Here is a 22,477-nt window from a genome sequence, read left to right as displayed (position 1 = left end):
TGCCCTACTTGGTTAGTCTGACGTTCCTTTTAAAGGATGAAACCAACATTATTCTTTTAGCTGCCAAGTGTTTGGTAAGCCCATTGGGTGGCATTTTAAGTCTCTTCCAGGGAATTCAAAATTAAATAAGGTATGGTTTCTGTTGAGGGGACTGAGATGTAAATCTATCATCAGAGCATTGTGATAGGCACCAAGGAGAGACGTCCATGAAATATTTTGAGCTTACAAAGGAGGAGAGCTGCTAACTGTAGGCTGGGGAGGCGAGATGTCTCACAGAGCAGTTATGTGGGGGCTAAGACTTGAAGGCGATGGGTAGAAGTTTTCCAGGTGGAGAAAGAAGATGGATATGTAAAAACAAATGGGAAATCAAATAATTATTTCTTAGAACTGTGCTCTGTTGGTGAAAGCATTTGGATGGAAGCTGGAAGCATTTATATCAAAGAATGGTAATAAAATTTAGATTTTTTTTTAGACAACATGAAAATTTTTGCTTTTATTTAGTAGCTGTCTAACCCTGTCAGCTGTCTTGCTGGGCATGCTGTTGGTTCACAGGGAATACTAGCGGAGTAGGGGTGGGGAGTGGAGAGAGAGAGACGCGTGCACAAACACACACACACACACACACACACACACACACACAATGAGAATGAAGAACCAGGGCAGCCCAGCACCCAGCCACATGACTTGAAATTCATGTCCTACACAAAGTCATATTCTGTTTTCAATTCACTTTCAGTCTAGCTGCCCTAAAATATATATACAAAACATATCACTTAAAAGATCACCCCCTCTTTAACAAGTTCTAGTCACCCTTTAACAAGTCACGCTTTAACAAGATCTAGTAATAAGTATAGCATCTTCAAAAGGATCATTGTCTTCAAAACTAATTCTTTTACTCCCATTTTAGCTTCTTAGAAAGTTTTAGGTCAGACGTATTCCTTAGCTTTAGTGTCTTGTTGGTAGTGACAAGGGTTCCGACTCAGAGGGGCTTGGCAGGACTAGACTTAGGAAGTAGTGACACGCTTTGTAGATGAGGTATATAGGTTAGCTACTTGATGTTTCAGTTTTTTTTTTTTTAACTTAACAAAATCAAATGCTTTCAAACAGGGCTCGACTCTTAATTGTAATGGAGATGATGGAAGGGGGAGAGCTATTTCACAGAATCAGCCAGCACCGGCACTTTACAGAGAAGCAAGCCAGCCAAGTAACAAAGCAGGCAAGTTAACCCCGGGTACCGATCAAACTGCCAACAATGTTGGTTAACAAGCACAATTTCATTGGGGGGAATAAAAGAAAGCTTGAAGAAGAGCTCTATTTGATCTCTCATTGCCTGCTTTGTTATGTAATCAGAAAAGATGCCTTGACAGGAGAAGTGTGACCCCTTTTATACTTTGGGGGGCGACTGTCTTCTGAAGTGGTTGTCAATTGTCTATTATCAGATTTAAATAAACTCTGGTAGGAAGGTAATCTGAACTCTTTTGTAGACTGTAAATATTTTAGACATATAGCTTCTAAGCACTGTTATTGGACTTTGAGATAAAATGCTGCTGATACCACCAGAAAGATTGTATGGTAGAAACATATGTTCTAAGACAATTGTGTAGAAGATACTTTTTGCTTATGAGTCATCTTTCTTTCATCAGATTTTTAGTATTCTACAGTATTATTATTAAAATCCTGTAGTATTTTAATAGGTCTTTGTAATTCTGGATTATTCCTGGTTATTTTCTATTTTGACATCACATTTTATTGCTAGAGACATGATTTATGTCACAAACAATCCTAGGAATCCAACTGGAAATAATAACTTCTTGAGGAGATGAAAAGCTAAACCTTCAAGGCTTATCTTCAGGCCGAGCAAGAAAGGCAAGGAAAAGCAGGAAGCATAGCCCAATTGATTCTTAAGAGAAAATCCTTCCAAATTTTCCATGAGCCTCAAGCATTTTTTGATGCCTCCTTTCTGGTAGGGAGGAACTAATATTTGGAATACCAAGACAATTCCATACTGAGAGTTGAAGAACGGGTAGAATTTGTTCTTTCTATTTAATTTAAAAAACCACAGCTTGTATCTTACAAATATTAGGACTAAAGGATGAGCTCTGATAATCTCCTTATAAAACAAAAACCCTTCAAATCCACCTGAACAGGCAATATTTTAACAAGTGGGATGAGCAACCTGGAATATCAGTGGGAAAATCCAGTCAGCTCCTTTCCGTTTTTCTTAAAGGCAGAGCTTGAAGTTGAGCTCCCCGGAGAGTGCAGTTTTCTCTGGAGCCAGGCGTCGGTGCCCACTGCCTGTGGGGAGCCCAGGCCTGCTGAAGACTGCCTGGCACAGTGTTTTCTCTGCAGTGTTTGTCACCCCTCAGATGAACGCAAGTGGAAGCATTTCATTTTTCCCATTTCGTACAGGATTTAACCATCAGTTTATTCTGACAAAGAATTGTTTTACTGTTGTATTTTTCTTTTTGTTTAACAAAATACAGGTTGCAGTTAAACTAGCTTAGTTCATTTCTATTTCTTCGTACACAAGGTCTCATGTAATTTCTGCTTTAAACTTGAAAACTGACCACAGTCTTAATTGACTTAATTAAGGATCATTTTTTTTAACATCCTGCATTCTCTAAACCAGAGGCATTAAAGAGTTGTCTTTTCTAAGAGGTGCTTGCTCCATTCTGTCCTTTTCCAGATCGCTTTGGCTCTACAGCACTGTCACTTGTTGAACATCGCGCATAGAGACCTCAAGCCTGAAAACCTGCTCTTCAAGGATAACTCTTTGGTAAGAGGACTTGCTTTTCTGCATCTTAGTGCTGCCGATCTCAATATAGTTCAGGAATGGGTGTGTGGGTGTGTATGTTTTTAGAGTGCTCTGAATCCATCATGAAGAGGCTTTAGACCAAAGTGCTTCAAGCAGTTTACTTTTCCTACTTGTTCCCTTGCTAGAGGCTCAGAGAAATTGTACCATACCCTGGCATTGATAATTTTGGATGATATTGATATGTATTTGTAGGACTTAAAATTTGGGATGTTATTTGGAGGGGCTTTGGGAAGGGTTACATGCTATTATATGTGCTGTTATACATGACCTTGAAACTCAGTAGTTGTATTTGCTATTAACCCTGATAAGGTGTGTTTTCCTCTCCAGCCTCACCCTCGACACCATGTCCACCACATAAGTATCTCTGGCTATCACGAAGCTAATGTTAAGAATGAAGCAGCACCCTGGACTGATGAGAGATAATGGGCCAATAGATAGAGTCGGGGGGCATTTGGCTAAGCTCTTGGTTTTAGTGCTGCCTTTACGAGTTATAAAACAAGGCTAACTATGAGTGGGTAAAAATTCCTTACTTCTGTATTACAAAGGACAATTCCTTAGTATGAATCATGGACTCCAATCCTGAGGACATGCTACTCGTAGGCTCAGGTCTCGGCCAGTAACTCATGAGAGTGCAAGGTAACATGTCTTGCATCTGGATTTTCCTTTAATGTTTACTGAGAACTCTGGAGCAATGACTCCCATTTGTTTTATTTCAGGATGCCCCAGTGAAGTTGTGTGACTTTGGATTTGCCAAAATTGACCAAGGTGACTTGATGACACCCCAGTTCACTCCTTATTATGTAGCACCTCAGGTAAGCATGTGCTGTTTCTGCCATAAGATGTGTCACCAAGCTGCCTCTAGATTCTTGTTTCTTCTGTTCTCCAGCACAAGTAGGCATCTATTACAAATGGGAGGAGGAGAAGTCAGCTTCAGAAACCTACAGGCTGCTTAATTTGGTGTAGGCTTTTTATTCTTTTAAAATCAATTTTATTGAGGTATGATTTATATACAATAAAGTATTCCTACTTTAAGTGTAGTTTGATGAGGTTTGACAAATGGATACTCCTGCATGATCACCACCACAATCAAGATAGAAAACATTTTCATCACTTCGAAAGCTGTCTTGTGTGCCTTTGCAGCCAGTCTCCTCCCAGCTTAACCCCTGGCCTCAGACAACCACTGATCTGTTTTCTGTCATTATTGGTTAGTTTCGCCTGTGTAGAATTTCATAAGAAAGGAATTCCTGTACTTTTTGTGTTTCGCTTCTTTTGCTCAGCGTGTTTTTACAATTCGTCCATGTTGCTGCATGTATCAGTAGTTAGTTCCTTTTTATTGCTAAGTAGTATTCTATCATATGACTAAGCCGTATTTGTTTATCCATCCAGTGACTGATGACCATTTGAGGTTGTGTCCCATTTTTTGCTGTTATGAACAAAGCTGCTAGGTACATTCATTAACAAGTTTGGGGGAACATATTTTTCCCCTCTTAAGTAGTATCTTTTTCCAAAATGGTTGTGCCATTTTACGTATGCGCCAGTAAAGTATGCTTTACGCACCAGTATGGTTGCTTCATGTTCTTACCGCCAACTCATGTTTGTTAGTATTTCTAGTCTTAGTCATTCTGGTAGGTATGTAGTGTTATTTCATTATGGATTTAATTATAGCATTTTCCTGATAGCTCCTGTTGTTGAGTATTTTTTCATGTGTTTATTGCCATTCTGTTGTGAAAGATGGTACAACATTCTGTTGTGAAGTATGCATACGGATGTTTTGTCCTTTTTTGTTGTTGTTGGTTTTGTCTAAGAATTTTTTATTGTATTCTGGATACAAGTTTTTTATTGTACATATGTATTAATTTTTTACTGCTGCTGTAACAAATTGCCACAAACTTATTGGCTTAAAGCAGCATGCATTTATTACCTTATAGTTTTGGACGTCAGATGTCTGTGGTGGTTCAAGGTGTCAGCAGGACTGTGTTCCTTTTGGAAGCTCTAGGGGAGAATCCATTCCTTTGCTTTTCCTCCTTCTAGTGGCTGCCTACAACCTTTGGCTTGTGGCCTCTTCTTCCATTTTCAAAGCCAGCAGGGTAGCGTCTTCCAATCTCTCTTTCTGACTCTGAGTCTCTTGCCTCCCTCTTTTAAAGACTATTGTGATTACAGTGGACCCATCTGGATACTCCAAGATAAACCCCATCTCAAGATCCCTAATTTAATCACATGTGCGAAGTCCCTTTTGTGATATAAATTAACATTCACAGGTTCCGGGGGTTAAGACATGAACATCGTGGGGGCCATTATCCTGCCCACCACAGATATATTACTAACATTGCTCTCAGTCTGTGGCTTGCTTTTCAGTTTTCTCAACAGTCTTTTGAATAGCGTAAGTTTTTGATTGTGATTGAGTCCGATTCACCAGTTTTTTTTATGGTCAGCCTTTTTGTTCCTCTCTAAGAGGTCTTCCCATACCTATGGACAGGAAGATTTTCTCTTGTTTTCTTGTTAAAGATTATAGTTTTAGGTTTTAAATTTCAGACTATGATCCATTTGAGTTATTTTTTTGTGTATATATATATATATAAAAATAAGGGTCAAGTTGGAGCCGGTCTGGTGGCGTAGTGGTTCAGTTTGCCCATTCTGCTTCAGCAGCCTGGGGTTCACCAGTTCGGATTCCAGGTGTGGACCTAGCACTGCTCATCAAGCCTTGCTGGGGTAGGCGTCCCACATACAAAATAGAGGAAGATGGGCACAGATGTTAGCTCAGGGCCAGTCTTCCTCAAGGAAAAAAAAAAGGGTCAAGTTTCTTTTTTTTTTCCTTTTGTATCTCAAGTTGTTTCCACATCATTTGCTGAAAAGACTATTCCTTGCATCATTGGATTACCTTACAGTTTTGTTGAATTGAATTATCTTGCAGTTTTGTTGAAAATCAATTGACGATATATGTGTTGGTCTATTCTAGACTCTGTTTTGTTTAGTTCATATACATGTTTATCCTGATAGCAATATCATCTGGATTACTATAGCTTTATATTAAGTCTTGACCTCAGGTAGTATAATAAGTCCTTCAAATTTATTGTTTTTCAAAATTGTTTTGACTATTCTGGATCCTTTGCAATTCTCTGTAAATTTGAGAATGCACTTCTCTATAACAGAAAAACTTCTTGGGATTTGATTTGGATTGTGTTTGATCTGTAGATGAATTTGGAGGGAATTAGCATCTTAACAATTGAAAGTCTTCCAATCAATGAAAATGGTGTATCTCTCCATAGGTCTTTAATTTTTCTTAGAAATGTTTGTATTTCTTAGTGTATAGGTCTTACACATATTTTCTTAAACTTATTCCTATATTTTATGTTTTTAGATGCTATTGGAAATGATATTTAAAAAAATTTCATTTTACAGTTGTTTGTTGCTAGTTTATAGAAATACAAATGATTTTTGATCCCTTGTATCCTGGGATCTTAGTAAATTCATTTATTAATTCCTAGTAGTTTCTTTTTTTTAAAAGATTGGCACCTGAGCTAACATTTGTTGCCAATCTTTGTCTTTTTTTTTCCTTCTTCTTCTCCCCAAAGCCCCCCCAGTACACAGTTGTATATTCTAGTTGTGAGTGCCTCTGGTTGTGCTATGTGGGATGCTGCCTCAGCATGGCCTCACGAGCTGTGCCATGTCCGCGCCCAACTGGCGAAACCCTGGGCCGCTGAAGCAGAGCGCGCAAACTTAACCACTCGGCCACGGGGCCGGCCCCTCTAGTAGATTTTTTGTAGATCTATTAAGATTTTCTACATATAAGATCATGTCATTTGTAAATACAGTTTTACCTTGTTCTTTCCAGTATGTTTGCCTTTTATTTCTTTTCCTTGCTTTATTGTACTGGCTGGGACCACCAGTTGAAGATAGGTGATGAGAGCAGACATCTTTGCCTTGATTTTGATGTTACAGAAAAAATGTTCAATCTTTCACCATTAAGTATGATATTAACTATTAGGTTTTTTTGTAGATGTCCCTTATCAGGTTGAGGAAGCTTCCTTCTATTCCTAGTTTACTGAAAGGGAATGTGTTAAATTTCGTCCACTGCTTTTTCTGCATCTATTGAGCTGATGATATATGTTTTCTTCTTTATTTTGTTAATATGATGGATTAATTGATTTTCAAATGTTATACCAATCTTGCATGCCTAGGATAAACCTCCCTTAGTCAAGATGTATTTGTCTTCTTGCTTGATTTTATTTGCTAATATTTTGTTAAGGATTTTTGTGTCTTTTAACAAGAGGGATATTGGTCCATAATCTTTTCTCATAATGTCTTTGCCTAGTTTCAGGGTATCAGGGTGATGCTAGCCTCATGCAATTGGTTGGGAAGTGTGTCCTCCCCCTTTATTTTCTGAAACAGTTTGTGTAAGATTGGTATTTTAGAGTTTTCATTGTGGGAAGGTTTTTAATGATGTAATCAATTTAAAAAATAGATATAGATCTATTGAATTTTTGTATTTCTTCTTGAGCCAGTTTTAGTAATTTGTGTCTTTCAAGAAATTTGGCTATTTGTTGTTGAATTTATTGGCATAAAATGATGATATTCTCTTATTAACCTTTTAAATATCTTTAGGGTCTGTAGAGACAGAGGTGAATCGTTCTTGTGCCTGGAGCGGGCTTGCTGCTTCTGCTGTTAGCCTGTTAGTTGTGGGGGCACCCCTCGAATCAGCCTGCTCAGGAGCTGAGCTGAGTTTGAGTTTTTTGTTGCTATGGTTATCTTCAGGGCACCACCAGCTTGAGACTCTTCTCCTGTTACCTTGTGTTTAGGGTGGGGGCTGGGGTGCCACAGGAGTTTTTTCATGTTCCTTCTCCACCTTCAGCTCTGGCCTTGCCTGTGCACATGTGCTTTAGAGGCGCTCTCGCTGCACAGTCTCTCCTCCCATGGCAGTAGACTGCTGTTACTTGTTACTTGGTGCTTGCTAGCCTGGTGGCGGTGATGGCAGCGAGGGTGGGAGGTATCTTTTCCTGAACTAGTCTCAGTTTTAGGCAGCTCATGTCTTCTTGAGTCTCATGAGCATCTGGTGGAAGTTGGTGTAGAAGAGCCTACGAGTGGGTGTGAACTCGCCTTGTTTCTGTGGCTCCGAGGGAGTCTGCCGACCCCTCATGCTAGCCCACACTTTGCCTTTAGCAATTTTGTTAAAAATTTAGCTGGATTCTTTTTACCCACGTGGCATGCTACAGTGCTTCCTCCTGGGCTCTGTCACAGATGAGCCAATCTTTACATCTTGTCCCCTCTTGGAAGGGCCTTTCTTTAGATTGCAGAATACTTCGTTGCCATGAGACCTCTGGTCTCTGATGGTTTCAAGAAAAGTGATGATTTGGTAGTTATCTGGCTCTTCCTTGCTGTTGGGTGGGAGAGGAGAGTGACACTCTCCAGCTTTCTACATTCTGGACAGAAATAGAAGTCCCAGCAATTTGATTAGGTGGGGGTGGGTGTTTGTTTTTCTTTCTCAGAGTCTGTTGAGTTTCTTGGATCTGTCAGTTTATAGTGTTTATCTGCTTAGGAAATGCTTCACACATTTCTTCAAGTATTTTTCTGCTCATCCTCTCTCTGCCTTTTTTCTGAGACTCTAATTACATGTATGTTAGATCACAGGACACCGAGGTTCTGATCTTTTTTTTTCATCTTTTTTTCTATCTTTGCTTCACTTTGGCTAGGTTCTCTTGCTAGGTTTTCACTTTCGCTACTCTTTTCTTCTGCACTGTTTAATCTGTGAATTTCTTCATTTCAGATTTATATCATCTGTTTCTCTTCTCATTTTGTTCATATTTACTTTTATGTAAACATGAACATATTTAAAACTTATTTAAATCCTATCTGCTAATTGCATCATCTCAGTCATTTCTGAGCCTGCTTTTATTGACTAATTTTTTCCTTCCTGTTTATGGATCACATTTTCCTACTTCTTTGCATGTTTAATAAATTTTGATTGGATGCTGGATGTTGTAATATTATGTTGGTGAATGTCTGGATTCTGTCATCATTTAAGAGTATTAAAGATTGCTTTGGCAAATGGTTAACTTATTCTGGATCAACTTGATTGTTTTGAAACTTGTGTTTAAGTTCTGTCAGGGCAAGTCTAGATTAGGCTTTATTCTACGGCTATTTCAGCCCTTCCTCCCAGATGAAACACTTCTGGGTCCTCTATCGATGCCCTAGGTGTTCAGCGAGGTCTCTTTCCTCTGGCTAGTTAGGCCTCAGATATCTCCTGGAGTTCTAAGACGTCTGGGGATTATTCAGCTTACAGCTCCCTAATAGTTGTTCTAGTACCTTGTTGCTTCCCTGGCCTCATGGAGTCTTGCTCTGCTGTATGCAGCTGACTATTTAGCCAAAGACTCAAAGCGATCCTTATGCAGATTTTTGTGTCGTTTTTCCACAATTGGTACTCTGCTCCACAAATTTTAGCCACATTGCTGAACTCTGTGAGCCTCCGATGCCCTGTTTAGATTCTCTTTCCCTGCACTGCCGAAAGTGCCTCTCGGAAGGTGATAGGGCTTAGCACATTTGCTTGCTCTCTCTCAGGGTTCACTGACCAATACTGCCTATTGTTCAGTGTCAGAAAATAGCTATTTCTTGTATTTTTTCCAATATTGTAGTTGCATATGGTGGAATGCAAGTCCTGCTGGTTAATCCATCATGGCCGGAGTGTCATCTGTTCTTTATATAGCTGGTGTTCATTGTTTTCAAGATTTGTTTTACGAAGGAAGCCATTTTTTCTTTAAAAAGCTATTTTCTTGAGGTATAATTGATACATGATAAACTATACGTATTTAAACTGAACTATTTGTAACGTTTGACATACATATTTATAGAGACTCATTAAACCATCATCGCAAAGTAGTGAACATATCCATCACCCCCGAAAGCTTTACCCTGCCCCATGGTAATCCTTCCCTGCCTCCGTCCTTGTCCCCTCATTCCCAGGCAACTGCTGATCTACCTCCTGTCACTATAGATGAGTGTGCGTTTTCTGTAGATGTACGTATAAAGTAGTGTATCATACAGTATTTTCTTTCTGAGGGGTTTTCTTTCACTCGGTGTAATTACTTTAAGATTTATCCATGTTGTTGCATGTCTCAGTAGTTCCTTCATTTCTTATTGCTTAGAAGTATTCAGTTATGTGGGTATAGTATACCATGATTTGTTTATCCACTCATCTATTGATGGACATTTGGATTGTTTTCACTTTTTGGCTATTACAAATAAAGCTTTTATAAATGTTTGTGTACAAGTTTTTGTGTGGACATTTATTTCCTTTTCGCTTGGGTAAATACCTAGAAGTCAGATGGCTAAGTCATATGGTAGATATGATTAACTTTGTTAGAAACTGCCCAGTTGTTTTCCAAAGTGCTTATACCATTTTACATTCCCATTAGCCGTGTATGAAAGTTTCAGGTCCTCCACATTCTTACTAGTATTTGGTATGGAAAGTCTTTTTAATTTTAGCCATTTTAGTGGTTATGTGGTAGTATTTCATTGTGGCTTTAATTAGCATTTCCCTAATGAATAATAATGTTGACCATTTTTTCATGGTGCTTCTTTGCCTTCTGTATATTTTCTTTGGTGAAGTGTCTGTTCTCATATTTTCCCTATTTTTTTTTTTTTTTTTTTTTTGGAGGAAGATTAGCCCTGAGCTAACATCCACCGCCAATCCTCCTCTTTGCTGAGGAAGATTGGCCCTGAGTTAGCATCCGTGTCCATCTTCCTCCACCTTATATGTGGGATGCCTGCCTCAGCATGGCTTGATAAGCAGTGCAGAGGTCCATGCCTGGGATCTGAACCAGTGAACCCTGGACCACCAAAGCAGAGGGTGTGAACTCAACTGCTGTGCCACCAGGCTGGCCCCATCTTGTCCCTGTTTTTTAAATTCTTTTTTTTCTTTTCTTATTGCTGAATTTGAGAGTTCTTTATATATTTTAGATATAAGTCCTTTATCAGATATATGCTTTGGAAAGATTTTCTTCCAGTGTATGTCTCATCTTTTCATTCTCTTAACAGTATCTTTTGAAGAGCAGTGTCTTTTGAAATGTCCATCAATAGATGAGTGGATAAACAAAGCAGTGTCTTGTTAAGAGAACAGTGTCTCTTAATGGTGTCTTTTATCAGTTTTTAAAAATTTTTTATGGGCTCAGCTTTTGGTTTCCTATATAAGAAATCTTTGTCTAACTCAAGATCACAAAGATTTTCTCCTACCAGTTTTATAGTTTTAGGTTTTACATTTAGGTCTATGATCCAGTGTGAGTTAATTTTTGTATAATGTGTGAGGTATGGATCCAAGTTCATTTTTTAGCATTTGGATATCCAGTTGGTTTGGCACCATTTGTTTAAAAGGCTATCTTTTCTCTACCGCATTGCTTTTGAGCCTTTGTCAAAAATCAGTTAAATGTATACATGTGGGTTTACTTTTGGATTTTCTGTTGTGTTCTGTTGGCCTCCTTGTCTCTCTTTACACCAATACCATATTGTCTTGATTATTGTAGCTTTTTAATTATTCTTGAAATAAGGTAGTATTAGCCCTCCAACTTTGTTCTTCTTTTTCATAGTTGTTTTGGCTATTCAAATTTCTTTGTATTTCCCTATGTACTTTAGAATCAGCTGTTGATTTCTACAAAGAAGCCTGGTGGGATTTTGACTAGGGTTGTTTTAGAAGTATAGTTCAATATGGGAGCACTGACATCTTAACAATATTGAGCCTTCTGAAAAATAAGCAAGCTGTATTGGCTCATTTATTTTTGTCTTTAGTTTTGCTCAGCTATATTTTGTAGTTTTCAGTGTACAGGTCTTTTACATGTTTTGTTAGATTTATCCTTAATGTTTTTTATGTTGTCATACATGGTATTTTCTTTTTCAGGTTTAATTAATTCACTTTATTCTTTTAAAGATTGGCACCTGAGCTAACAACTGTTGCCAATCTTCTTCTTTTTTTTTTCTTCTTATTCTTCTCCCCAAATCCCCCAGTACATAGTTGTATATTGTAGTTGTGAGTGCCTCTGGTTGTGCTGTGTGGGACACCGCCTTAGCATGGCCTGATGAGTGGTGCTATGTCCATGCCCAGGATCCAAACCAGCGAAACCCTGGGCCACCAAAGCTAAGCAAGTGAACTTAACCACTCGGCCATGGGGCTGGCCCCTAATTCACTTTATTCTTTTTGTATACAAACACTATGTGGTGGCCACTGCTGGAGCCTGGGTGCTCTGCACAGAGACTCTGACGTGGATCTTTACAAGATAGTCAGTGAATTTCTGATAGGGAGACTTGGTGAACACAGTCTTTTTTTAGAGGTCTTAGAGATGGCCTCAAAGGTGGCCTTGGCAAAGTTGCCCAAGATGGCAGTCCAGCCCCTGGCCAAGGTATAGCAGTTATCAGTGCCTGCTATCAACAGCAGCTTCATGGGTACAGAGGCCAAGACAATGGCACTGGGTCTGTCTGAGTGGATGAAGCATGCCAGCACAGAGTTGCAGCATCCTGTCATCTTGCAAGGAACCGTGTGGAGTTTCCAGTCTTGTTCGCCTGAGGTCCCACTGCACAGGACAATGGAGAGCTTGGCTAGGATGCCTGGCCCCATGGATGGCAGTGGTTACCTCCTTGGAGCACTTAGCACCCAGACCGACGTGACTCTTATAGTCCTGAATGGCAACAAGTAGCTTGAACCTGATCCGCTGGCCAGCCCTGTTCTGCTTTACACAGGCATTAAGGGACATCCCCAGAAAAAGTCAGTGATCTCAGATGCCTTGATGGGCAGGAAGAAGAGATAAATCTCATCCAGGGACTTGATCTTCATGTCCTTGATCTGGGCAAACACTAATAAATTGTTGGTTGTAAGAGGGGAAGAAAGGGTTTTGAGAGTGTTGTGTTTGCATGGAGTTCTTTTTACTGTTGACTGCCAGTGTCTATCCTCTTCAGCCTTCCAGCACTCTGTCTCAAGTTGCAGGTCATTGGTGTGATTTTCAGTTGATTGTCCCCTGTGGTCTGACTCTGACAGGTACTGGAGGCACAGAGAAGGCATCAGAAGGAGAAATCGGGCATCATACCTACCTCGCCGACACCCTATACCTATAACAAGGTAGGTAGGAGACACTTACCATCACCCCTCAGGTAGGGCCCCTTTTCTCCTAGGAGGAGTTTGTAGTTCTCTGAGAATATGGCCAATTCCATTCTTATCCCTTAATATTCCTGCCCAAAAGGCTGGAAGCAGCCACACATGCAGAAGAGTATTTGGAACTCAAGTTTTTGTCTGAGGAAATATGATATGAAGTTCTTAGCAATGTAGGTTTTGTGGCAAGAACCAAGGGCTATGGTCATCTGTAGGTTATTTATTTGGTTACCTGTACAGTCCACTGACTACCTTTAAAAGATATGGTTGTCTTGCTTTTTTTGAGGCGGAGGCCATTTCTGAGAACATTTCGTGCCCATTCATGGTACCATTCTTTCTCACCCCATAAAATATCCAACTTAGAACAGTGTCTAGTACACATAGCAAGTGCTCCTAAGTGTTACCTGGTACTATCATAGTTCTTAATCTGTAACCTACACATCAAGCTTCTCTGTTCTAAAGCACAGAGGTTTAGGGCCTTTTGAAGCAGGTCCTGGAGGTCCTAGAGTTGCTGAGTAGATCAGACAAAAATGATGCTGCTTGGGGACTCAAGGCTGGATCTAGATGACAGAGAGGGAGCTGAGGATAGTAAAAAGGCGGTATGGCTCTTCCTGGGTCCCACACTTTCGAGGGCCCCACATATTCCTAACACACACACAGGCACACATGCATACATATCAAAGAACACACAGGCTCCTCTGCCCCTCAGGACCCTGCACTTGGCACTGGCACAGTGTGACCAGAACTGTAAATATCTACTTTCACGATTAACACTGTGCAGTCCCCAAGTAGTCACTGCTCCACACCTTCTTGCTCTAAAAACTCAAACTCTAGGCAGCTGTGGCCTTACATAGTAAAGGTTTGAGGAGTGGGCCGATTACAGGATCAGAGTCAGAAACTGCTCCCTGCTTCACAATGCAGGCAGGAATTAAGTGATAGAAGCTCTTAGATAACACATTCATTTACTTGCTAAAATCTTCTCAGTGTGAATGCAGTGGATTCTTGTGTGATATATTATTTCCCAGTACTATTTTTTTCTTCTCTTCCTGTTCCATTTTGTGAAACTAGTGGTGCTCATGAATCAGCATGGCATTCATGAAAATTACACACTGTACAGAAGTAACATGCTGAAATAGTAAATAGTTCATACTAATTTTGAATGTGTATATATGTTGGTCTAGATACAATCTTTATATTGGCAACTAAATGAGTACTGAATGCTACATTTGCAAATAATTTTTAAAATTTTTCTTTTTCTTTTTTTTCTTTTTTTTTGCTGAGGAAGATTTGCCCTGAGCTAACATCTGTGTCCAGTCTTTCTCTGTTTTGTATGTGGGTCGTCACCACAGCATGGCTGATGAGTGGTGTAGGTCTATGCCTGGGAACCAAACCCAGACTGCTGAAATGGAGTGCACCAAACTTAACCACTAGGCCACTGGGCCAGCTCCTGCAAATAACTTTTTAAATAAAAATATGTAATAAGATATAATGCATACATAAACCTTAATTAAAAACAAAAAAAGAGGCTGTAGGCTGGGAGACTTGCTCTGGCTTCACCACTATTCAGCTTCATGACGTTGGTTAGGTCACTTAGTTTCACTCTTGACAGTTGACCTTATGGATGACAAGATCTCTGTAGTATCAGTTTCCTATGTGTAAAGTGAGAGATTTGAACCATCTTTAAGCCTCCTTTTTACCTCTATAATTTAATAATTATGTTCTATGGCATGAGTCTTGTCATCTAAAAAACACCTGTTAGTATGATGTCAAAATATGGGTGAGAGTATCTGAGACATACCATTTTCCGGGCTTCTCTCAGAGCCCAGCCCACAGCTGTGGTGTGAAGAAGAGTGTGTGGCCGTAGTGGCAGGTTCCCTGGGCCTCCTTTCTTAGGCAGACACTGCTTTTGTCCTGCAATTCAAGAGAGGCTGTAATTCAAGCCTCTAAGGACCCAGTTTCCAAGGCAGGTGGAGCTATATTTAACTAAAATAGGAGTCCTTTATTAATAATCATGTTGTGACTACAGGCCATGGGGTCACCTTTATACCTACAGACATGGTAGTTGGTGGCAGTTTTCTTTCTTTCAGAATGTTTCCGCCAAGAATGGTGTGCCATCTTGCAGATGGGTACAGTGAGGCTTATGTGGCCAAAGGAATGCTTTTAGACTTCCTGTTCTTGACTCCAGTGCCTCTCCCTGATCTGTGTCAAACTGCTTTGGGTTTTCTGAAATGACTTTGCTATATCATGGAGTCAGCCTGCCTGTGTCTTAGCTGCTTGGTTTCTGTACCCTCAACCCAGCCCAGGATGACAGAGTACATGGTTCACAACCAGCAGGCTTATATCTGTTACTTCTCTGGCTGAGGACAAAGTATCCTACACCTGTACCCAAGGATCAGATAGCGGCTTGGGCCTACAGTGTGAGAAGAAAAGTCACTCTTTATTTTCTCCCAGACTGACCTTGTATGCTAGTGTATATATATGTAGTGTTGATGGCATATAAGAAATGTGGAGAGAAAGGTTTGTTCTCTTAAGACTTCCTCAAACTTTTCCAGTCTCTGTTAAGTGATTCTTGAAGATATCAGCCTGTGTGTGTCAGGGGCTATTTCTGGGCTGGTGCTGGGGGCTTTATTTTGGGGCTGTGCCTGTGCTGTGAGTGACCATTTTCTTTTTGCTTTCAGAGCTGTGACTTGTGGTCCCTAGGGGTGATTATCTACGTGATGTTGTGTGGATACCCTCCTTTTTACTCCAAACACCACAGTCGGACTATCCCAAAGGATATGCGGAGAAAGATCATGACAGGCAGTTTTGAGTTCCCAGAGGAAGAGTGGAGCCAGATCTCAGAGATGGCCAAAGATGTTGTGAGGAAGTGAGTCCCCGGGCCACTGGGCGGGGAGGCCAAGGAGGCCTTAAGTTGGTGGAGCACAAGGGTATGTTGGGTAGAGAAAAGTCATTTGTTTCTCAGCATGCTCCTTCCCATGTTAGCATCACAGACATCTTACTCCTGGAACCTGAGATGAGAGTTCTCAGTGTCCACACCTTGGTGAAATTGGACCTTTGCTTCCTCCTGTTGCATTCCTAGAATTTGTTCCCAGGGTTATAAACCCAGGTCCCTTGGTAGCCAGTGTCTCTGTGAGCATTAATTCAGGACCTTAAACGGTAAACCCCTCTGGTGTGCCCTGTTTGCATGTAAGCCAATCATCTGGGGTGGACATGACACCAGGAACTGAACTGGGGTGCTAAGATGACAAGCGCTCTTGGCTTTTCATCCCTTGGCTGCTGTGGGAGGACGTGATTGATTGTGTAGGGTCTGGACGCCACTCCTCAGCCTTCCCACTGCTTGTTAGTTGCTCCGACGTGTATTAAGATGGGAAGATTTGGGAGAATTGGGGCTAGTGACTTGATGAGGGAGAGCTGACATTCAGAGTCCTTTGGTAGCTGAAGGACTAGGTAAGAAGTCAGCCCTAAATGTGAGGAATATTTGCTCTTCCTGCCTGTCTGGGAGGCTCAGCTCCCTGGGATGTGGGTGCTGTTCTCATATTCCTACTGCTTGGCCTTCACTGAGCAATTTCTCCTTTTTTGGTTTCAGTTTCTTCATCTGTAATGCGATGAAGATAAGCATTAACTGGGAACTGTCTCCTCACAGTACAGCCATTTCTCTATGGAGATTACTCCCTTTCAAAAGTGAGCTTTTCCTTTTGGATAGGGGTCTACGTATATAAAGAGGGACTAATTTCTAAAATACACAAGTAAAACCTTTTTAGGAGGGTAGAGGCAATGTTTAAGTCATCCTCTGTCCTCCCATGCTATTTCCATGCTGTATTCTCAGCTGCTTAACCAAGACTTCAGTATCTTCCAAGTGGTTCTTTGTCAGTTCTGTAGAATATATTTCCTGTCCAAAGACCAACACTGATTATCTTCTTTCAGCTTTGGAATTCTTTTCCAAATAATCTTTCCTTTAGAATCTGAAGCTGCTTTTTCACATTGATCCAGAAGGTTGCAGAGAACCTGAAAGAGCAAGTAGGCATGTTGTCCTGACTCTGACATTTGGAGTGGGAGGATATGTGGTTGGAAGGAGGGGCTGTGAAAAGCCCCGGGAACATGCTGAGGTGAGCTAGGAGTTGTGTCAGCATGAATGGACAAGAGGTAAAGAAGTGTAATCAAAGAGCAGTGGGACAGAGCAATACATTACACTTGGAAAGAAGTGCCAGCCCCTCCTCAGAGACTCTAGAGTTTTAGCTTTTGAATGTCTTTGGAATAAAGGGTTCATGTCCTGCTGTATGGTTACACACTAAGAGTTTTATCCCAAGTGGCAATCTGGATTGTCTGAACCACATGACCCCTCAGCTAATTTTGCAGCCATTATCAGCCAAAAGAGCACTTGGAGTCCCTTTTGGAAATTAGAGCCGACTGTCCTAGAAACATCAATATGAAGATTCAAGGCCTCTGGAACTATAAGCCATCTGTAGGATTACCTTATTGAACCCAGAACTCAGTCTGAAGTATCACTGGATTAAGCCTTTTCCTGCCATTTTTATCTCACTGTCTAGTATAGAAAGGACCTCCCAGGGACACAGTGCCCTCACGGTTAGTGGTTAGGGATTAGAACCCCACCCCTGCCCTGCAGACGGAAGGCCTAGGCTTGTAGGAGTTGGTAGAAAGTTAGAAGCTGGAGCTGGTTGGAGCCAGACCAGACCAGAACTTCCTGGCCTCCTGGCAGCCCTGTTGGCTTTTTCTCCGCAGGCTCTTGAAGGTCAAACCAGAGGAAAGACTCACCATCGAGGGAGTGTTGGACCACCCCTGGCTCAACTCGACTGAGGCTCTGGATAATGTGCTACCCTCTGCTCAGCTGATGATGGATAAGGTTTTGAATGATGCTTATTTTGTTGGCTGAAAAGGCTATGTTGAGAAGGAATGCTGGGGCTCGACTCAGTGAGACGTTAAAGGTAGAACAATGCAGAACACACAGTCTTTCCCAAAGAAACATCCTTGGTTTCCTGAAACTCAGGGTTGGAAAGCATGTGCCTCTCTCCATGGAGGGACAGATCAAGGTCTAGCAGGTACACACGAGGAGGCACTCAGGGGTGTCCTCCGTGTCTGTGCTTCAGCCTGAGGGGCCCGGAGCAGCGCAAGAAACTCTCCCTCCCCAAGGGTCTGAACAAGACTGGCCTGAAAGACCAACAAACATGAAACAAAGAGGGAATGTCTCAGACATCGGAGCTTTGCATGCTAAATCTTCTGTGACTGCTATGGGAATCCAGGAAAAGACAACATTTGTGAAGGGCTGTAATTAGGGAGGGGTTTTTGAAGAGAAGGCAACCCCCCCACATTTATTAACTATTGTGTGGCAGTTTGTGACCTCTCACGTGTTCAGCCATGAACTGGCCATGAAGAATTTTAGTGGACAGTGGAAGTGCTCAAGTGTGGTGAACAACCTGAGCAAAATATCAGAGGCTGAAGTTCATCAGTGGGAAAAACAGCCTGGCTTCCTGAATGGGAAGTTGGTGAGATAGGTGTGGCAAGGCCAGGCTTTGAAAGTAGAGCTTGGGGGGAGTCTTAGTAGGATGTAATTGAGAGGCCATTGTAGATTTTTGGGAAGAGATTTGCCACAAGGAAGGTATTTAGGGATGGTCAGTCAGACTTTCAGACTTGCCAGCCTGACTTCTGCAGTAATCCAGAAGCTGAGGGATGGCTCTGGGAGCAGGGAAGTAGAGATGAATAAATAGGCTCAATATTTTTGAAGACAAATTTCTACAGCTTTTGGTGACTGACTAGATATCAAAGGACAGTGGGTGGCATATGTGGTGATACTACTGACAAAGAGAGAGAAATCAGGAACGAGATTAGTTTGGGTGAAGGGAATTCTCTTAGGTTTTAGATATTGTTTAAGGTGGTAGATCGACATTCCAATGAGTGAGATACGTGGTGTGGGACCAGAGTGTGGCTGAGAGGTAAAGGCAGTGACACAGACTTGAGTCTTACTCTCAAGGGATGGGGTTGAACTTTGGGAGAGAATAAACGAATAGGAAAAAAGAATGCTAAGACCACCCTTAATTTAGCTGGGGTATGGGAGAGAAAGGAGCGCTCGAAGGAACAGTGTTCTCTGCCATCTCTGATTGTGTGTGATTGTCTTCTTGGTTTAAATATGCTCAGTAGTCCAGGAATGGTTTGGTCAGTCCAGAATCCTAAGGGATTGCTTAGATCCTCTGGTTGTCAGCACATGGTGGTTACAGCGTGGCTTTCCTCAAGATCTTGGAAATGAAGACGTAAGATTGCCTTCTGGAGTTACTTTCAAGTTAGTGTATAATGAAGCCAAGTATGGATATGCAGAATCTTCTTAATGAGAAAGAGTGGCTCCTAAGCCTATAAGATAGAACTGCAATGTGACAGTATATTCCTGTTTTTAAAGAAATGATATGGTCATGATGTGGGTTGGTCAACTTTGGAAGTATAGAAAAAAGGCCACATAGGCAGATGTTAAATAGGGTCCATCTAAGTCCTGCCTAGGAGATGGAGTCTGAGCTCATGCCCTTGAGCTGTTGCCCTCTTTTAGGTTGAGCCATCACTGTGGAGGAGATAGATGTTGAGGGTCCAGGGCAGTATAGACAGGGCTGCCTATTACATACCCTTAACTGAGCTCAAACTCTTCCTGACCTAACTGCATGCTTACCAAGGAACTATTTTTTTTAATTGTCAAATTTTGCTGTTGAAATTCAAACAATACAGAAGTAGATAAAAAGCAAAACTTCCCTTTCATTCCCCTGCCTCAATGTCACCCCTCAGAGGTGAGGTAATCTACAGCTTCATGTACCCTTCCTGATCTTTTTCTGGGGAGACACACACATATGCACAGAGTTTGTCCTTTTTTAAATACAAAAGTGGGATTGTCTTGTTCTTACAAAGTTTTCTGCTGATTGCTTGCCTTCCTTCATTGGTCTGCCCCTAGCGAAAGCATACACTTGTTATAAAGACCCAGACTTCGAGAGTTCTGGACTCCATGACAGTTATTTCTCATTGTAAATTAGTTGACTGGCTTACAGATCAATTCCTGAAGGTTTACCGTGCTCAACGTGTGAAATGGTTGGGCTTCTGAGCCTCAGGGCTGAGGTGACTGTCTACACTGTGGAGGCAGTGAATAAATGCCCCTCTGGGAGGCTTCTCCGGTGGCAGCCTGCCAGTCTTTCCCTCATGTACATGTATGCCTCTCCGTACACTTGTCCTTGCCACTGGCTGTGAGCATGAGCCTTGGTAGTATTTCTTACTTGCGTTCGTGTCCCCCTGCAGGGAAGAAGGGCTAGCTGTTGTGTGGCCCTTGGTTAGCCTGGTTTTCCCTGAGCCCTGCTGATCTATGGGGAAGAGTCCTCTGCCTTGTCAAAATTTGTTCACTGCCAGCATAAGAGTGAAATTGCCTTCTTAGTCCTCGAGCCCCTCCTTCCCACTCTCTTAGATTGGCTTTTTAGGTGCCCATAAATGAATGCGGAAAAACTGACGGCAATGTTTGCATTCAGGCGGTGGTTGCAGGAATCCAGCAGGCTCACGCGGAACAGTTGGCCAACATGCGAATCCAGGATCTGAAAGTCAGCCTCAAACCCCTGCACTCTGTGAACAACCCCATTCTGAGGAAGAGGAAATTACTCGGGTAAGTGAGCTTATTTCGTCCATTTCCTTTCATGGTTCACGTGGCTGACTACAGGGCTCTAAAAGGTCAGCCAGGGGTCTGCCCTTTTTCTGCCTCTTAAGAGGGAGGAAAGGATAAGCTCTTGAAATAGCGTTGTAAGTTGGAGATACTCTGTAGTTAATTATTTAACTGAAAAGTCTGTTGCTTTATGTTTAGACTTAACATCTGTCAAGAGCTGGGTTTTGGGATCTCACCTTGTTATTACCTCTCTCCCAAACTTTTAAAGCACCAAGCCAAAGGACTGTGTTTATATCCATGACCGTGAGAATGGAGCCGAGGATTCAAATGTTGCCTTGGAAAAGCTCCGAGATGTGATTGCTCAGTGTATTCTCCCCCAGGCTGGTAAAGGTCATGCCATTTATGAATGCTGTGTGCGTATGTGTGTGCGTGTGCGCGTGTGCATGTATGCACACGCACATGACAAAAGGAGTGGTTTGATTTGAGGTTGTCTGTTTCATCTTTGTGTTATAAGAGAATAAGTACATTATATAAATTAGTCTGTGCCCACTAAAATGAGTGGACAGTGGGAACTCAGAAATGCGGTAAGTTCTGCCCCTCCTTTGGTTTTCTGTGAAATTTCCAGTTTAGGTTTAATTGCCACTGTCAGGCGCAGCATGTAATTTTGTTTTCTTAGTTTGTTAATGAGGGCACAGGATAGAGGATGGAGAATAGAAGGTGGCAGCGTCAGGATCAAGTTGGGAAGGTCAGGAAACATCATTTCCGGAGCCTTTAGAGTGCAAGGCTGTCGTTAACTTGTGAATATAAAGAGAACACCTTCCAGGTTCAGAAGCGGCCCCTGCTGCTGCTTGTGTCATGTGCAGAATGTGACTTATACACAGGTCCTTTTGAGTGAGAGCTTGCTTTCGGTATGTTCTCTCCCCACTCATTGGGGTGTGATAGGTTTTTCTCAGCAGATTTTCTTGGGATGCTTCAAGTAGTAGGCCAGAAAACTGTTGGGTTGACCTGTCTTCCTAGATTCCTTGGATTTTAAGAGAACTCTCACATAGTGTACCTGAGATAGTCTTCGAAAGTAAGAAATGAGCCTAGGAGAAAGAAGGTAGCCCACTCAGCCTTGTCCTCACTCCCTCTCTGAGTCTCTTGGTTTAACCAGGTGTTTTTGCTCAGCAGTAGAGTCTGACACTGCCTCTTTCCCATGCCTCAGTGCTAAGACTCTGGGGCCATCAGGGGATTTGTGTGAGACAGTCAAAGTGGAAGAGCGCAAAGACCAGAAGTGGTCTACATGTAATGTAGGGACCAGCAGTAACAAGAGTGTCTGGTAAAGTTTGCACCTTTCATCACCACTTCTCAACAAGTTGAATATCATGTCCTTCCATCTCTGACACTGAAATCCCATGATGCTGCAGGAGAACATAACTTCTTCATTTTTATCAATAGGAGAGAATGAAGATGAAAAGCTGAATGAAGTAATGCAGGAGGCTTGGAAGTATAACCGGGAATGCAAACTCCTACGAGATACTCTGCAAAGCTTCAGCTGGAATGGTAGGAGCTTTAATTACTCCTTTCCCAAGGACTGCAGAAAAGTGATCATTAATAGGACATGTAGGATCTCTAGGGGCTGAGCTGGTGCTGTTTTCAGGTCAAGTGAGCCTGGAGAGTGAGTGGAGGCGTGTCTAGACATCTGGCCCTTTCACTTGTCTTCCAGAGTTCAAATAAATTGTGTGTTGCAGATTTAACACTGCAGAGCCCTTGTCACACACCGCTTGGGCAAAAACCCCTTCAGATCTCAGAACTCCTCCCAGATACCTTGGCTGTTCCCTAGGTCATTAAGGAGCAGTATACTCTGAAGGGGAGAAAGAGGGCAAAGTACCAGGGGGTCCACCCTGCTGACTTACTTATCTTAGAG

General features: G+C 41.8%; 1 protein-coding gene across 6 annotated transcripts in view; it reads left to right on the top strand.

The window, feature by feature from the left end:
- Positions 1 to 22,477, top strand: part of MAPKAPK5 (MAPK activated protein kinase 5) — a 45,974-nt gene that overhangs the window by 14,248 nt on the left and 9,249 nt on the right. For 2 of the 6 annotated variants that reach the window (XM_023648150.2, XM_005612593.4), the window contains 9 exons: positions 1,108 to 1,216; positions 2,687 to 2,776; positions 3,532 to 3,627; positions 12,828 to 12,908; positions 15,617 to 15,804; positions 17,679 to 17,799; positions 20,444 to 20,574; positions 20,840 to 20,961; positions 22,009 to 22,113. In XM_023648150.2, the coding sequence (XP_023503918.1) occupies positions 1,108 to 1,216; positions 2,687 to 2,776; positions 3,532 to 3,627; positions 12,828 to 12,908; positions 15,617 to 15,804; positions 17,679 to 17,799; positions 20,444 to 20,574; positions 20,840 to 20,961; positions 22,009 to 22,113 (1,043 nt within the window). The remainder of the gene's footprint in view (positions 1 to 1,107; positions 1,217 to 2,686; positions 2,777 to 3,531; positions 3,628 to 12,827; positions 12,909 to 15,616; positions 15,805 to 17,678; positions 17,800 to 20,443; positions 20,575 to 20,839; positions 20,962 to 22,008; positions 22,114 to 22,477) is intronic. The other 4 variants (XM_070220108.1, XM_005612594.4, XM_023648151.2 and 1 more) reach the window with 3 other exon arrangements.

Source organism: Equus caballus, chromosome 8, assembly GCF_041296265.1.
Source record: "Equus caballus isolate H_3958 breed thoroughbred chromosome 8, TB-T2T, whole genome shotgun sequence".
NCBI classification, from domain to species: Eukaryota; Metazoa; Chordata; class Mammalia; order Perissodactyla; family Equidae; genus Equus; species Equus caballus.
This window is presented reverse-complemented; position numbering and strand designations above follow the sequence as displayed.